Source organism: Symphalangus syndactylus, chromosome 9, assembly GCF_028878055.3.
Source record: "Symphalangus syndactylus isolate Jambi chromosome 9, NHGRI_mSymSyn1-v2.1_pri, whole genome shotgun sequence".
In the NCBI taxonomy this organism is placed as follows: Eukaryota; Metazoa; Chordata; class Mammalia; order Primates; family Hylobatidae; genus Symphalangus; species Symphalangus syndactylus.
Genome location: NC_072431.2, coordinates 140344964 through 140361536, shown reverse-complemented (window position 1 = coordinate 140361536; position 16573 = coordinate 140344964). Strand labels below are relative to the sequence as shown.

Below are 16573 nucleotides of genomic sequence, written 5' to 3'. Positions count from 1 at the left end.
AATAATTTGGAAAAATAACAAACACCCAATATAAATGGTCAAATGTTACAAAGCTCAGTTCTCAAAGGAACTACAAATGGCTAATAAACATGAATAAGGGTTGAACCTTACCAGTACTTAAGAAATGCAAAATAAAACAATCAGATAACATTTTTTACTTATCAGAGTGGCAAAATTTAAAAACCACAATGCTGGCTAAGGGCTGGTAGAATACAGGCTCTCATGGGAGACTTCTGTGGCAAATCTCTCTGTGCAGTTACGTGCATTTTACTGCCCTAGTACCCCTTTCTTGGAATCCATTCTAAAGAAATAATCCTAAATTTGGACACAACGTTTATCTGAAATTATGTTCATAAACTAGTAAGAAATAGAAAAAGGAGAAACAATGTAAATGCCCAATACTGAAAGAATGTTTAAACAGATTTTGGCAAAAAAAAAAATAGATTACGTCACACTCATACAATTTTAATCTGTTGCAACTTCAAATGGTGCCTTGTAGAATATACAACGATATGAAAAATATAACATTATAAACTATTCATGTTATAATGTTATGTGAAAAAAGAGGACTATACCTAAAATTGTGTACCATTATGCTATAATTTTAATATAAATACATAAAGCATAGAAATAAACATTGGTAGAAAGTACATCAAAATATTAGCAGTGGATATCTCTGGGTTGTGGCATTTCAAGAATTTTCATTTTTTTCATCTTCTTGTATTTTCCAAAATGTTTATATTGCAAATGTTTGACTTTCATTAATTAAAAAATCTCCAATAAATATTACCAGGAAAATTTGTCTTGTTTAAATATAAAACATGAACATTCTGCTTTTTCAGTTGTATATGGCTAAATTATCATGTTTTAGTTTATGAAATTGGACCACAGAATAGCAAAATGATAAAATAACTATATACAGGGTTATTTTCTCCTTTCACATATCTTAAAAACTTCCCACAGATATGACATATTCATTGTAGAAAATTTAATAAATATCAATATAAAGGAAAATAAGAGCCCACATACTCCCTTGATCTGGAATAAGCACTGTTAGCTTTGGGTTTAGTTTGCTCTTCTGTTTCTAGTTACTCAAGGTTTAAAGTTAGGGTATAGATTTGAGATCTTTCTTTTTTCATTTTTTTTTTTTTTTTGAGGTGCAGTCTCACTCTGTTGCCCAGGTTGCAGTACAGTGGCATGATCTTGGCTCACTGCAACCTCTGCCTCCTGGGTTCAAGCGATTCTCCTGCCTCAGCCTCCTAAGTAGTTATGATTACAGGTGCACACCACCACATCTGGCTAATTTTTGTATTTTTAGTAGAGATGGGGTTTTACCATATTGGCCAGGTTGGTCTTGAACCCCTGACCTCAAGTGATCTGCCCACCTCAGCCTCCCAAAGTGCTAGGATTACCATGCCCGGTCTCTTTTTTTTTTTTTTTTTTTTTAAAGGTAAGAGTTTACATCCATAAATTTTCCTCTGAGCACTGCCTTCACAGCATCCCATAAAGTTTTCGTATGTTTGTTTTCCTTTTCATTCATCTCTGAGGTTTTTCTAATTTCCTTGTAATTTCTTCTTTAACTCATTGCTAGTTTAAGAGTGCATGGTTTAATTTTCAAATACTTGTGAAGTTTTCAGTTTTCAGTGTTTATTGGTTCATTCCACTGTGATCTGAAAAGATACTTTGCATGATTTCAATCATTTAAAATGTATTGAGACTTGTTTTGTGGCCTAACATATGATCTATTCTAGAGAATGTCCTATGAGAATAACTGCTGTTTTGTATATTCCCTTACAATTCTGCTGTGCATTTAAGGTATACAGACTGATAACTACGTATAAGGTAAATACATCTATATTTAGCAAACTAAATGTGCTAACACATCATTTTTATTGGGTGCATACTATTCCATTATTTGACTGTATCATAATATATTTAACCAATATGTTACATGGTTGGACATTTAGATGCCTTCTAAATTTTTTCACCACTAAGCAGGACTCTAATGATTATGGCATCAATAAACACCTGACTGGGATACTTAATCATAATTACTAAGTGATTACTGCTGCAGGGAGAGAAATACATTAGTTCTTCCAATAAAAATCTTGCAAAAATACATAATGAAATTAGCTGCTAAAAGTAAAAAAAAATTTCATAAGAATCTTACCTTGAATTTTCTTGAAAACTCTGGAATTCATGAACTTGAGAAATCTGTCTGCGTAAAAGCTTGGTCTATGAACGGAAACAGTGTCCTGAAAAGACAAAAACACAGGATCACAGGGTCACCTCTTAATGTTCATCTCAAGTCAGAAAAGAGATCCATGCAATTGGTTCTCTGTTAGCCAACATTCTTAACCAAAGGTGGCCCAGAGATAGAAAACAGGAATGCCCCGTGTCCCGCGGTGCCCAGGAGTCTGGGGCTGAGGGAGGAGGGCACAGACTCAATCGGAACAAAGATTCTAGACACTCAAGACCAAACTGAGCAGGGGAGAGTCAGCAAAAAAAAAAAAAAAAAAAAACTGTGCTACATAAATCAAAACAGCTGCCCTTATTCATAACATTGTGTCCCAGGAGGAGTTTTAAAGTTATTTTTTTACATACAGGCAATCAGTGCATCAAGTGTCATCTGGAATGAAGGGTAACTCCCTTAATCATGAACAAAAATTGAAGACATAAACAAAACTATCCTAATGTAAGAGTGACACTGACGTTTAAGTTAAAAAAAGTTCTGGTTTCATCTCCCAACAGCAAGGTGAGGAGATGCTAGGAGGATTCCTAGGAGACAAGGCTAACAGATGACTCCTTTGCACTGAATTATCTGCTGATTGCATAGAGTTGGATTGAATTAAATTGTTAACTCCATTCTTCTCTCATGCTTGGCAGGAGTCTTTAGGGCTGAAGGGTCATTTGATTACAAATCCAGGAAAGGGGATGGATGAAGGAGCTACTTTTCTATGTTTATTTAGTAATCATTTATCCAAATCATGTATCCAAGCTGTACATTTGTAGACATAGTAAATTAGCTTCTATAATGCTTCATTTTGAATTCAGGCTTATGGATTCCAATAGAGAAATTTCTTTCTTTCTTTTTTTTTTGTGAGACAGAGTCTTGTTCTGTCGCCAGGCTGGAGTCCAGTGGCGGATCTCGGCTAACTGCAACCTCTGCCTCCCAGATTCAACTGATTCTCCTGCGTCAGCATCATCAGTAGCTGGGATAACAGGCACCCACCACCACACTCGGCTAATTTTTGTATATTTAGTAGGGGGGTTTTGACCATGTTGGCCAGGCTGGTCTCAAACTCCTGACCTCAAGTGATCTGCCCTCCTCGGCCTCCCAAAATGCTGGGATTATAGGCGTGAGCCACTGCACCGGGCCCTGCTACATCTTTTAAAATGTACTCTTTCTGGTATCCTCGCAGTATCTGCCTGAAGTGGACACATTCTTCCAACAAGGCAGTAATTTAGAAATATAAGCAGAAGGCAAGAGCCTGAGGGGTATCCATAGAGGATCAAGGTTCAGACCTTGCCTATAAAGAGAAGTTAAATTGTTGTTCGCTTTGGCATGAATAAACATTGTTTAAGTAACAGCCACGTCTGAAAACAAACAAAAATAGGTTCATGATATATAACCAGCACAGAAATTTTCATTAAAAAAAAAGAAAAACAGATGATAGGTATTATTTATTTATTTATTTATTATTTATTTATTTATTTGTTTGTTTGTTTATTTATGAGATGAAGCCTTGCTCTGTCGCCCAGGCTGGAGTGCAGTAGCACGATCTTGGCTCACTGCAACGTCTACCTCCTGGGTCCAAGCGATTCTCCTGCCTCAGCCTCCCGAATAGATGGGATTACAGGCATGTGCCACCACGTCTGGCTAATTTTTGTATTTTTAGTAAAGACAGGGTTTCACCATGTTGGCCAGGCTGGTCTTGAACTCCTGACCTCAAGTGATCCGCCCACTTTGGTCTCCCCCCAAAATGTTGGGTTTTAAATATACAAAGATGGGGGGCCCTTAGATGTACCTGGTTGGTACAAGACTAGACGATTCAGATCCATCTGGTAACAGGAAACTGAAATGGTCTCAGAAAACAGGAGGGGAATGGAATGAGGGTATTCACTCTCTCCCCTTCAATGTTCAAGGTACTATGCATGCAGTTCCTTCCTTTCTCAGCTGGAAGGAAACATAAAATTAACCTACCATATTGACCTTTCATAGGAGAAATTTTTGATCTCAGTAAGATTGAGGTTAATTTTTTTTTTTTTTTAATTAAAAAATTTTCTTTTAGAGACAGGGTCTTGCTATATTCAAGACTGGACTTGAACTCCTGGGCTCAAGTGATCGTCCTGCCCCAGTCTCTTGAGTAGTCAGGACTACCAGCACATGCCCCTACACCCAGCTTAGAGGTTAATTCTTGGAAATAAATGTGTGAACCTGTTGTTTAAAAGTGCATACGACTGAAGTCAGTCCTTAGCCGGCGGACAAAATGTAGATCTTTCATGCTGAAAGGTTATTAACAGTCTTCCACAGAACTGAGAAATTATGTGCTCCTTTTCAAGAAAGAAGAAGAATATCATCTATAATTTATTCTCTTTCAAAAGAAAGTATCTGCTAACATCTTAAAAGGAGATGTGTGACCAAATCCTTGACCAAAATATTCTTTGGAATGGCTACTTCAAGTTATTAACTTAGGCCAATAAATGTTATTAGTAGCAGGAAGTAGAAATCTAATGTCTAGATGGGACTGCGTGTGTGTGTGTGTGTGTGTGTGTGTGTGTGTGTGTGTGAGACAGAGACAGAGACAGAGAGAGAGACAGAACGGGAGAAAGAAGGAGAGAGAAAGACGGGAGAAACTGCTCTTTGTTAACTGATTTTTTTCTTCAGTTACATCAATTAAGACATTCTTGGCTGGGTGCAGCGGCTCATACCTGTAATCCCTGCACTTTGGGAGGCCGAGGCAGGTGGATCACCTGAGGTCAGAAGTTTGAGACCAGCCTGGCCAACAGGGCGAAACCCTGTCTCTACTAAAAATACAAAAATTAGCCAGGCATCGTGGCACGTGCCTGTAGTCCCAACTACTCGGGAGGCTGAGGCAAGAGAATTGTTTGACCTTGGGAGGCAGAGGCTGCAGCGAGCCGAGACTGTAGCACTGCACTCCAGCCTGGGTGACAGAGCAAGACTCCATCTCAAAAAAAAAAAAAAAAAAAAAAAAAGACATCCTCAGGCAGCCAGCATGTATAAATGTTGATGTAGAAATCCATACCAATTAAAAAGTTTTCACTTTCTGTGTATTTGTTAGGCATTGTGTTGAACACTGAAATGCATTATTTTGTCCCATGTTTACAACAGGCAGGTGTCATTACTATCCCCTTGGTACAGGTGAGAAACAAGGGTAAGATGCCAAATAACCAGCACTGTGCCTGGTCACATGGCTAGTTCAGCAGTGAATGCGGAGTTCAAATCCAGGCTGTTCACCATCAGAGTCAGGGCTCACACTTACTGTAGCTTGGTTGTGTGAGAACTTCATTTCAACTGCCCTACTGATCATCCCTACGAAAAAAGACCTCTCTCAAAGTTAGGTCCTTTGCATTTCACATAGACACAGATATCATTTTATTTTTCTGGCCGCTAGGCTGGATGTCATATATTTAAAGAGCTATTCAAATTTATGTCGTCCTTATTCTTAGATTTGAACTGATCTACTAGCCTAAGATTCTGAGTTCATAAAGACCGTTATTTCATTTCCTCTTAGAGTCTAGCAACAGTTTCCTGTACATACTCTGAAGTCTCTGAGAAAGCAGAAATATATACAGTGTAATAAGGAAAATAAGTCACTTACCCCATCATAAACAAGAGCTTTCCAGGAATGTTCTAACTTCTTCATTAACCTAGATATAAATGGAAAAATTAAAATGAGAATGTAAAATCATTCTCATTTGGTGATTTTTCAGAACCTTTTGTATATTGATTTTGAAATAATAAAAGACCACTCCTCAAACTTCTTACCTATATGATTGCAAAATGTCAATAATGCCCATAAATAAAAGTAGTTTTTCTCCCCTATGGCTTTTAGCTGGAATGCCTCCCATTCTGTTGACAGAGCAAAAGAGAAAATATTTGATTACATATTATAAGAATAGGAAGTTAAAAAATCATTTCTAATACATAGACTGAAAATAAAAATTGACAATTTTTAAGAATTCTGGGCCATCTCCCATTCATCTTTTTTTTTGTTTATTCCTTTTTGTTTTTGTTTTTTGGCCATCAGTTAAGGTCATCCTGGGAATCCAGAATGATGTATTAATACTTCCCTACAAAGGAGAATAATATCATAGCTGCTAACTGTGAAGAGTTGGATGGGAAGAAACCAATTTAAAACTTATTCCTACTTTAAAACTATGAGCAAGAATTTTTAGACCATTATAAAATATTCCTTTTAAAAAATGCAATACTTTTTTTCTGATCAAAAGAGTAATGTATATTTACTTTTAAAAATAAAATACAGAAAAACACAAAGAAAAAATATAACTAAACAGTTATTCCTAGGATGCAAAGATAACTACTTAATATCTGGTACACTTTTCTAGTATGTGTGTGTGTGTGTGTGTGTGTATGTATTTATTAGTCGAGAAAGGGTAATATTTATCATGTTTTATAATCTGATTTTTTTTACTTGCTAAATGATAAACATTTCCTTATATTCAATGCTAATATGGTTTTTAATAGCCTTATTGTATTTCACCATACTGATATAGGATAATTTAACTGATTATTGGACAGTTAGATTGATTTGCAAGAAAGAACTTTTGAAAAAATATTTAATCTGTGTTAATTTCCTTTACAGAAGTGAAATATGCCCACGGTTTAGTCATCGTTGGAGAATTCTAGAAGGCAGGCACTTATGGCCTTGGAAAATGATTTCTTTCTTTCAGTCTCCTTGCTCAGCTAGTACACATACCTGAGGCAGTCTGCCATTTCAGTAACTTACTTTGGTTGCAATTGTTTCTGTTAGTCAATATGCATTTTACACATGCAGATTAATCCTGTAGTTACTATCACATCTGGCTGAGACGAGAGACATCCGCCAGGGTGCAGGACTAGAATAACCGAGTCCCCTTAGGCAGATAAAAAGCTCCGAATTGCGAACATCATTCTTATTGTGTATTTGCTTAAAACATCTTTAGGCTGGGCGCAGTGGCTCATACCTATAATCCCAGCACTTTGGGAAGCCAAGGCAGGTGGATCACATGAGGCCAGGAGTTTGAGACCAGCCTGGGCAACATGGTGAAACTCCATCTCTACTAAAAATACAAAAATTAGCCACGTGTAGTGGTGCATGTTTGTAATTCCAGCTACTATGGAGGCTGAGGCAAGAGAATCGCTTGAACCCGGGAGGTGGAGGTTGCAGTGAACTGAGATGGCACCACTGCCCTCCAGCCTGGGTGACAGAGTGAGACTGTCTCAAAAAAATAAAAATAAAACAAAACATGTTTATTCAAATTCAAAGTTTATTCCTTCCTCTTGTAGTGAATGTTTTGAATATGTAGTTAATGGGGACAAAAACATTTTCAGCCATTGTTAAAAAAAAAATGGAGGCATTTGAAAAAAGAAACCAAGTGGGTGAAGGCGTAATAACTGGAGATATTGCCACTCATCTAGTTATCTTTAGATGAACAGAAATGGAGACCAGTTTAACCCATTTTAGCACCAAGTAGAAATTAATTCCTAGGGTCCCACCCTAAGGTGAATGTGACTATCTATAATTACCCAGTGACGTGGGCTGCCACAGTCAAGAGGGTGGGTGGGTGTGTGGCTGCACTTACGTGTCTGGGTTCTCTGTGATTATCCCATCTCCAGATTTCCCTGGACCCTGGATAGATTCCATAGCTGTTGAGTAGAGAACCTTCTGCATCCCAGGCCGCTTAGCATCAGGCACATTTTGTGAGGTCTCTTCCTCTTTCTCTTTGAGGGAATGGTCCAGGAAATGAATTCCCAACAGAAGGCTATAGTCCATGATCTTGAAGCTTTCCAGCACCTGAATGAGAAAAACAACCAGGAAGCCAGTCAACCCAAAGGCCTGTTCGTCTCATCTACTCATTATCAGAGAGCTCTAGATATACAGACACACAGCTTCTGTTATTCCTCCCAGCGGGGTGGCTGAGAGATGAAGAATCAAAATAAAAACACTTGAGGTTATTATTAGGCCACATGCAGGAAGGATTATCACAATGGCTCCAAGATGGGAATTTTAGGTAAATCTGAAACAAGCACATGTTTTCTCAGCCCTCCATGAAAGTTTCACTAATAGCACGGATTGAGTACTTTCCATGTGCCAGTGCTACGAAGCTCATTTGCATTCAATCTCAACAACTCTATAAACTAGGTACTACTACCGTCTCTATTTTACAGATGAAAAACTGGAGGCACAGAGAGATAAGGTAATCTTCTCAATATCACACAGCACATAAGTGACAGAGACCCAAGCAGTCAACTCCAGTGTCCACACTCTTAAGCAGTAGAGCAGAGAAACCAACAAGCGATAGTCTCTACAAGCTTGTAAGTTTGTACGCTTGTACCTTCCTCAGCATGAAGACGGAGCTAGAATGTGTCTTTGTCTGAATTCTGTTCTCATAAACTTGTTGGAAGTTAGTGGTCTTCTCAAAACCTCTTTTTTTAATTTTTTTATTTTTGAGACAGAGTCTCGCCCTGTCGCCCAGGCTGGAGTGCACTGGCGCAATCTCAGCTCACTGCAACCTCTGCCTCCTGGGTTCAGACGATTCTCCTGCTTTAGCCTCCCGAGTAGCTGGGATTACAGGTGCCCGCCAACATACCCAGCTAATTTTTGTATTTTTAGTAGAGACGGGGTTTCGCCATGTTGGCCAGGCTGGTCTCGAACTCATGACCCCATTATCTGCCTGCCTTGGCCTCCCAAAGTGCTGGGAGTACAGGTGTGAGCCACCGCACCCAGCCCTCAAAGTCTGTCTTTCGAAGGTGCCGTTCAGTTCCCTGTAGCAAGTCCTTTAAAAACATAATCTCAACAAAGCATAGTACTTCATGTTTAATTATCCACTCAGCAGACAGTGGGGAGGCAAGGGAATTAAAAATAGTTGGAAGCAGCCAGACAAAAGAGACGGCAATGCTCTGAAAAGAAAATGACAGGAGGCAAGGTTGAGATGGCTTCAGGGTATGGGTGGGGCTTTGACACTCAGGACCTTTTCAGGCGGAAGAGCAGTGTTCAGGAAGAATGCCTGCAAACTGAGTGTTTTCCTCTATGATATAGTTCTTTTTCTACTAGTTTGTGTATGATTCTCCCCTACAACAGACTTCTTAATACCTGGTATTTCTCACACAAAGCTAATCAGAAAAGTAAGACAACCCTGGTTGTCAGAACAGCTGTCTCTGAACCAACATGAGAAGCTGTTGCTATACTTTAGCTAGGAAACACCCTGAAGGATCATAGCCTATAGATAATTGTTTAGGGATAAAATAATCCAGAATTTCTTATGCTTCTTGTTCTTGTTCAGCCCAACTGCCTTTTGATATTTATGATATAGTAAAGAGGGGATCAGGCCTGGAGATTCAGTTACCTGTCGCTGCCGCTTCATGGATGCCACCTGGGAAAAGGCTTTGTGAACTATGGCATATGGCCTTCAAGAAATAGGTTATTCTGTATTACAGGCATCTTTGCCATCAACGAGAACTGAGAGTGGGCTGCAAATGGGTATCAATTATTCCAGAGGGTTCACGCTTCATCTTTCAAAAAGTCACGTTCAGAAGAGAGGCAGGAGCTGAGAGTAGAATCTTATCACTTAAGAGGATTGGGCTGTGGGATTTCCTAACCCAAGTGATCTAAGAGTGGTCTGATAACAATGTGGAACCAGCCTTCCTAATGGAAGGAGGAGTGATGTCAAGCTGGAGGACGAAGGCAGGGGTGAGAGGAAATCCTTTTTACCACTGATCCAATGCTTGAGTACCAGACCCTATGGCTGGTTCTCCGTGGAGGTGTTACCAGTGCCTCACCGCACCATACAGTAGCACAGACCATGGGAGAAAGAAAGACTGTTTACATCAGGAGCACCAAGGGCCAGACTCTTAAAAGGAAACACTAACAGATATTGGATGTTTTCTTCAGACAGAAACAAGTGGTAGAAGGGCCTTAACCTTTCTAATTCTCAACCATACTGAAATGATGGCTTGGGAACAGTACCCCCCTAGACAGCTTCAACAACTCTTCACAATGAATGACCATTTGCAGATGCTAACTTCCCTACTCATATTTATCAGTGCTAGCACTTCCTTTCTCAGAGAGACTTGGACAAGGACATGGGGGATGAGGGATGAAGAGCATGCACTCTGTGACCTCAGGCAGGTCACATCATCTCCTTGTGTCTCAGTTTCCTCATCTGTAAAATGCTGACAATATTACCTATCATATAGGGTGCTTGTAAAAATTAAATGTGGCAACGCAAGTCAAGTGCTTAGAAAAGAGTCTAGCATAAACTGCTTCATTAATTGCTAGCTCTTATCACTATGATTATAATTCATGGTGACTCATCCCTCACACTAGCTCAAGAGACAACAGGTGTCAGCTTGAAGTAAACATTCCTAGAATTACACTTCTGGGGGCCGGGCGCGGTGGCTCAGGCTTGTAATCCCAGCACTTTGGGAGGCCAAGGCGGGCAGATCACGAGGTCAGGAGATCGAGACCACGATGAAACCCCCTCTCTACTAAAAATACAAAAAATTAGCCGGGCGTGGTGGCGGGCGCCTGTAGTCCCAGCTACTCGGAGAGGCTGAGGCAGGAGAATGGCGTGAACCCGGGAGGCGGAGCTTGCAGTGAGCCGAGACTGCGCCACTGCACTCCAGCCTGGGTGACAGAGCGAGACTCTGTCTCAAATAAAAAAAAAAAAAAAAAAAGAATTACACTTCTGAAAACAAATGTCACTAAATTAGCCAACAAAAATAGAACTGTATTGCTGGCTTGCTTACCAGTGTCATTTTGGCAAATCCCAAATCCTTCAGAAGCTCTAGGTTTGTAGATACCAAGGGGTATGGCCTGGATGGCTGACAACACAGGAATTTTCTTTTGTCTTTTTCTTTCTTTTTATTTATTTATTTATTTATTTATTTATTTATTTTATTGAGATGGAGTCTTGATCTGTCGCCCAGGCTGGAGTGCAGTGGTGCGATCTTGGCTCACTGCAAGCTCCACCTCCTGGGTTCATACCATTCTCCTGCCTCAGCCTCCCGAGTAGCTGGGACTACAGGCGCCCGCCACCATGCCCGGCTAATTTTTTGTATTTTTAGTAGAGACGGTGTTTCACCATGTTAGCCAGGATGGTCTCAATCTCCCGACCTCGTGATCTGCCCGCCTCAGCCTCCCAAAGTGCTGGGATCACAGGCGTGAGCCACTGTGCCTGGCCAGGAATTTTCAATTCGCAAAAACACAGTCTTCTGCCCTGCACAGCCCAAAGCATCCTCCAAAGCAGTAAGCTGGCTTCAAAAGCAGGTCCTAAGAAGACTCTGACAACACTGTGGATGTTCCCAAAAGGCACCCAGAATCATTTACTCAAGTTAGCAGTGGCCAAGCTTAAAAACATTCCTGACACCATGATTTTCCTCTGCAGAGTATCCATGAATTAATTCTGCTTGTTAAAAACCTTTTTTTAAAAAAAAAAAAGCTTTTCTTATATTGTTATGCAATATTCAATCTCTGCAAAGCATTTTCCTCAGCAAAGCATTCATGAATTAATTGTTAAGAAGTTTTTTTAAAAAATGAAATACTTTTTCTTACATTTTTCCTGCAATATTCTACCTGAACCATGTGTTTTGTATTTGCAGTCTTTTCTCCCGGCCCATGAACAGGCCTAAGAGAACTGTGCAGTTTTACAGGTGAGACAAAGTCAGGCTGTGTGGTCCAAACTGAACTATTGGATAAAGTAAGACACTATCCTGATCCAGTAAGGGGTCCAATTTTTTTTTTTTTTAAGAATAAATTCCAAGAGAGAATTAACTTTTGAAAAAGTGATAAAAAATATTAAAAAGAGCTTCATCTCCTCTGTACTCTTCTGTTGGATCGCCAGCATCTGGGAAGGGTGCTGAGTTGTCCTCGTGAGGCCAAGACCCCTACTTTCAGTGTGGAAGGCTTAAAAAAAGAAATTCTAACCCCATATGTGGAAAGCCGGCCACTGCAGTTAGAGTTTGGGTTGGGAAAAATCACCATCGATTAAGAAATCTGAAGGAACAAAAAGAGAAATGTATATGCATATATTTTAAAACAAATTAAAAGGCTTCTGTAACGAGAAACTCTGGGAACAGATTTTAGTCACGTATTTTTAAGATTTGCATCAATTAGGAACAAAATAGTTCCGTTACTCATATCATCCCAGTCCTTTAATTAAAAGAATTGATAAATCTGCCAACAACTTAACATGTGTGAGCTTTAAGAGTTAGCGACATTCTGCAACATGACAGACACCAGTTGGTCCAGTTCATCATTCAGGTGCACATTTCCAGAATGTCTGCCTGAACTTGCTGTTGCTAGTGTATTCTGTACCTGTGCATTTACTCTTTAAAACTCAGGTTACAGTGCAAATACAGGTGCCTTTCCGTCTAGCTCTGGCAGGACTTTACTTCCCCACTTGTAAAAAAAGGAAACAGGAATGATTCACAGCACTATTTAAAACTGAAAGCAAGTTGGAATACTGCAAGGCTTTTTATTGCCAAAGTCAGATTCTTTCTTCCTTCTCTCTCAAGGACTAATTTAAGTCAATAACAACATTGGAATGTAGTAAAAAACTCAATGTCAAAGCAGCTGATAGCGTACCCTGAAGACACGATAAAAAAACTACCTGTTCTTGAAATGAGAGCATATTCCTCAGGTTTTCATGACTGGCGATGCATGAGTGCTCTTGTAACTTTTGTAGATTTGGGGACCTAATGTGGAAACATCCTAACTCAGAATCATAGGCATTGCCATCCTCTCTTTATGACTAAAGGCTACAAAGAGCAGCTGGTCCTCCTTTGCTTTTACATCTTTAACACCACACCACACTGTAAACTATCTTCTGTCTCACTGCTAGCAGGGGCTGGTGTGGCTGCAGGCTGGTTAAGTCTCTTTGCTCTGGAAGCAGATGGCCTGGTTTGACTCATGGCTCCCCCACTTGCTTGTTTTTGGGCAAAGTATTTAACATTTCTGGTATCTATTCTCACCTGTATTATCTCTATAATAGGGATTCCTACCAAATAATTCCTACCAAAGTTATTGTGAAGATTAACTGAGTTAATCCGTGCCAAGTCTTAGGCACACAACAAGCACTCAGTTAATGTCAGCTATTCATGTTATTCCTCCACCTGCAGAATCAATCCCTATGAGCACCCCACCTTGAATCTCCCCTCTCTCTTAGCTATTGTGCCCTGGCTTCTCTTGGTTCTTTGTCTATTTGGCTTTTCCACTTTTTCTTCCTGTGTCCTGAAGATGTTCACCAAAGCTCTCTAACTCTTTTCTCCACTTTCTAGTACTTACATTCATTGACTCTTTTGTTGGAAAAAAAAAATGTCTGAGTGCCACGCACTGTGGAAGTTGATGGATCTTCAGAGATAAATACAACAGATAACTATTCCATACTCAATATTAAACAAGCCCGAATGACACATTGTAATAAGGCCTGGAGGGAAAAATCAGAGAGCTGTGGGAAGATCCAACAGGAAGTACCTACTTTCGACTGGGGGTTATTTCAACAGTCCAGGTAAGAGACGGTAATATTTGAATGAGTAGGGGCAGCTGGGGAGCTCGAGGGAGAAGTGGATAGATTTGAGATCTTCTTAAAGGTAGATTCCAATTACCGTCTTTCTACAGAAAATTCCTAAATTGTTGCATTTAATCTGACTTCATTCTTAAGCTGCAGCCCAATATATTTCCTTCAGAACATCTCTAAACTTCTTTTTTAAATTAAAAAAATATTTTTTTGAAAGAGGGTCTCACTCCCTCACCCAGGCTGGAGGCAGTGGTACAAACATGACTCACTGCAGCCTTGACCTTTTGGGCTCAAGTGATCCTCTCATCTCAGCCTCCCGAGTGGCTGGAACTACAGGCACATGCCACCACACCTGACTAATTTTTTGTGGAGATGGGGTTTTGCCTTGCTGCCCAGGCTGGTCTTGAACTCCTGGGCTCAAGCGATCCAACCACCTCGGCCTCCTAAAGTGCTGGGATCACAGGCGTGAGCCACCATGACCATCTAAATGCCTACACATGGCCATGCTACAACCCTAAATTCTTATCTCACTCCAAAGCAGTTCTCTTTCCTCACTTCCCTCTTTTATTTGAAATCATTCTAATGTGATTTCATACTTCATGGCTCGTTTTCCTTCACTGAGTCACCCAATCCTGCAGCTTCTATTATCAAAACGTTCCTTCTCTCTAATGATAACAAATTAATTTCAGTTTCCCATTTTTTTTGTTTTTTTTTTGAGATGGAATTTTGCTCCTGCTGCCCAGGCTGGAGTGCAATGGCATGTCCTCGGCTCACTGCAACCTCTGCTTCCCGGGTTCAAGCAATGTTCCTGCCTCAGCCTCCCGAGTAGCTGGGATTACAGGCATGTGCCGCCAGGACCGGTTAATTTTGTATTTTTAATAGAGATGAGGTTTCTCCATGTTGGTCAGGCTGGTCTTGAACTCCTGACCTCACGTGATCCACCTGCCTCGGCCTCCCAAAGTGCTGGGATTACAGGCGTGAGCCACCACACCTGGCCCAGTTTCCCATTCTTTCCTCATGAATCCATTCCTGACATCTGTGCTTGACCAGGTCACATCACATCCTTACTCAAAGCCTTCAGTCTCTCACCACTGCTTGGTGCCAGTGCTTCAATTTGACATAGAAGGTCCTCACTAATATGGCCCCAGCCAGTGTCTTTTTGTTACTTAATGCCTGCCTGGAGACATTTGCCAGGCTAGTCTAACTGGAGCTCTTTACTCCTGAATGTGCTCTGAAGATGTAAACTCTGATGCTTCTGCTCATGTCGTTTCTTCTAGATGGTCCTTACCATCTTTTCAAATCCTACTGTTTTTTCAAAGCCTGTCCCCACTCCATGCAAATTTACTAATGATTTCAACAAACTATTGGGATATGTCTCCCCCCTGAAGACCCAAGCACCTTATTAGTGTCCCTCTGTCATATAAAATTCTACCTCAGGTTACATCTATATTCTTTGTATCATACACACAAGACTTCATTTCTCAACAAAGACCCGTTTGACTTAGTGCATTTTGCTGTGTGCTCTGAACACAGTAGGAATGAATATTTGTTATATTGCTTTCCACACGTATAAGTAAGTGAAAACCAAAATATTCAGCAGGAAAGAATGTAAAACACTACACCCTGTATCTTAAATATAAGAACTTGATACCTGTGCGTCATGATTACAATGCCCATGAACAAATTTTTGGCACTAAAAACATTTACTGTGATTATGTGCTCTGTGTTGTCAGAAAAATAAAGATAAAAGCCTACAGTGCTTTCAAACCTACCCACACCATAGGTATTTTATATACACTGTGTCAAGGGCAAAAATCAAGCTGATATTTATAGAGATTCTTTTGATTTACTGTTTAGTAGGCATACAGCTAAATGGCAGATAAAAGGCAAGGTTGTTTTGCTATAAATTAAGCTGAGCTTTGAGTCTAGTAAGACTATCACATTTTTCTTTAGGAAGCCTTTGAAAGAACAGCATGTCACAGGCTTGGTCAACTGTGAAGGCTCTTGAATCATTCAAGAATGCTTGGTGCTGGCCCTAAGATGGAACACATCTCAAGGCCTTCTTAGCTTTCCTGTCCTCTGCTCCCTTGTCATAGGGGTTCTTATGGAAATCAACCCATTCGATACATATTTTATTGAGCATCTACTATGTGACAGGTACTCTTTTGTTTAAAATTCCTTTGTGCAGTCTAGCAGACATATAATAAAATTAGGACATCCCCATTTTACCACTCCTGATGGTAAAATGGTCTAATCAGTGGTCATCAACAGGTACTAACATTGCAGAAAGAAAGGCATTCTGATATGATGTGCCTCCTGATGAGGGGAGACATCAAATATGAAGTCAGACCTAAATCTGACTCAACCTGTAGGATCCTACAATCCATTTACAGAAAAAACGCACAAGAGAGGAGTGTGTTAAATGAAACAATGCGATATAATCAGCAAAATCCAGATGCTCTGGGATAAACAACCCAATATCTTCAACAAATACTTTCAAAATGAAAAAATCAGAGTGACAAGGAACTTAGCAAGTAGATTCTATTTAAATCCTGATCCAAACCACAAAAAGTTGTTTCTGAAACAATTAGAAATTTGAACACTGACATTTGATGATTATTAGTATTTTTAATCCATTATAATGGTATCGTAGTTTTTTGTTTTTTTTTTTTAAGGAGTCCTTAGCTTTTAGGGATTCCTACTAAAATACATATGAGTAAAATGATGTGATGTCTCGGATGTGTTTCAAATTATATGGGAAGAGAGGAAGTAAAACAAAAACAAAAACAAAAAAAACCTAGATTGGCCATGA

General features: G+C 39.8%; 1 protein-coding gene across 3 annotated transcripts in view; it reads right to left on the bottom strand.

The window, feature by feature from the left end:
* The window catches only part of PIP5K1B (phosphatidylinositol-4-phosphate 5-kinase type 1 beta), a 305964-nt gene that overhangs the window by 85850 nt on the left and 203541 nt on the right, over positions 1-16573 (bottom strand). For all 3 annotated transcript variants that reach the window (XM_055294401.2, XM_063609935.1, XM_063609936.1), the window contains 4 exons: positions 7828-8039; positions 6011-6094; positions 5844-5892; positions 2171-2255 (listed from right to left, as the gene is read on the bottom strand). In XM_055294401.2, coding sequence (XP_055150376.1) covers positions 2171-2255; positions 5844-5892; positions 6011-6094; positions 7828-8039 — 430 coding nt within the window. The remainder of the gene's footprint in view (positions 1-2170; positions 2256-5843; positions 5893-6010; positions 6095-7827; positions 8040-16573) is intronic.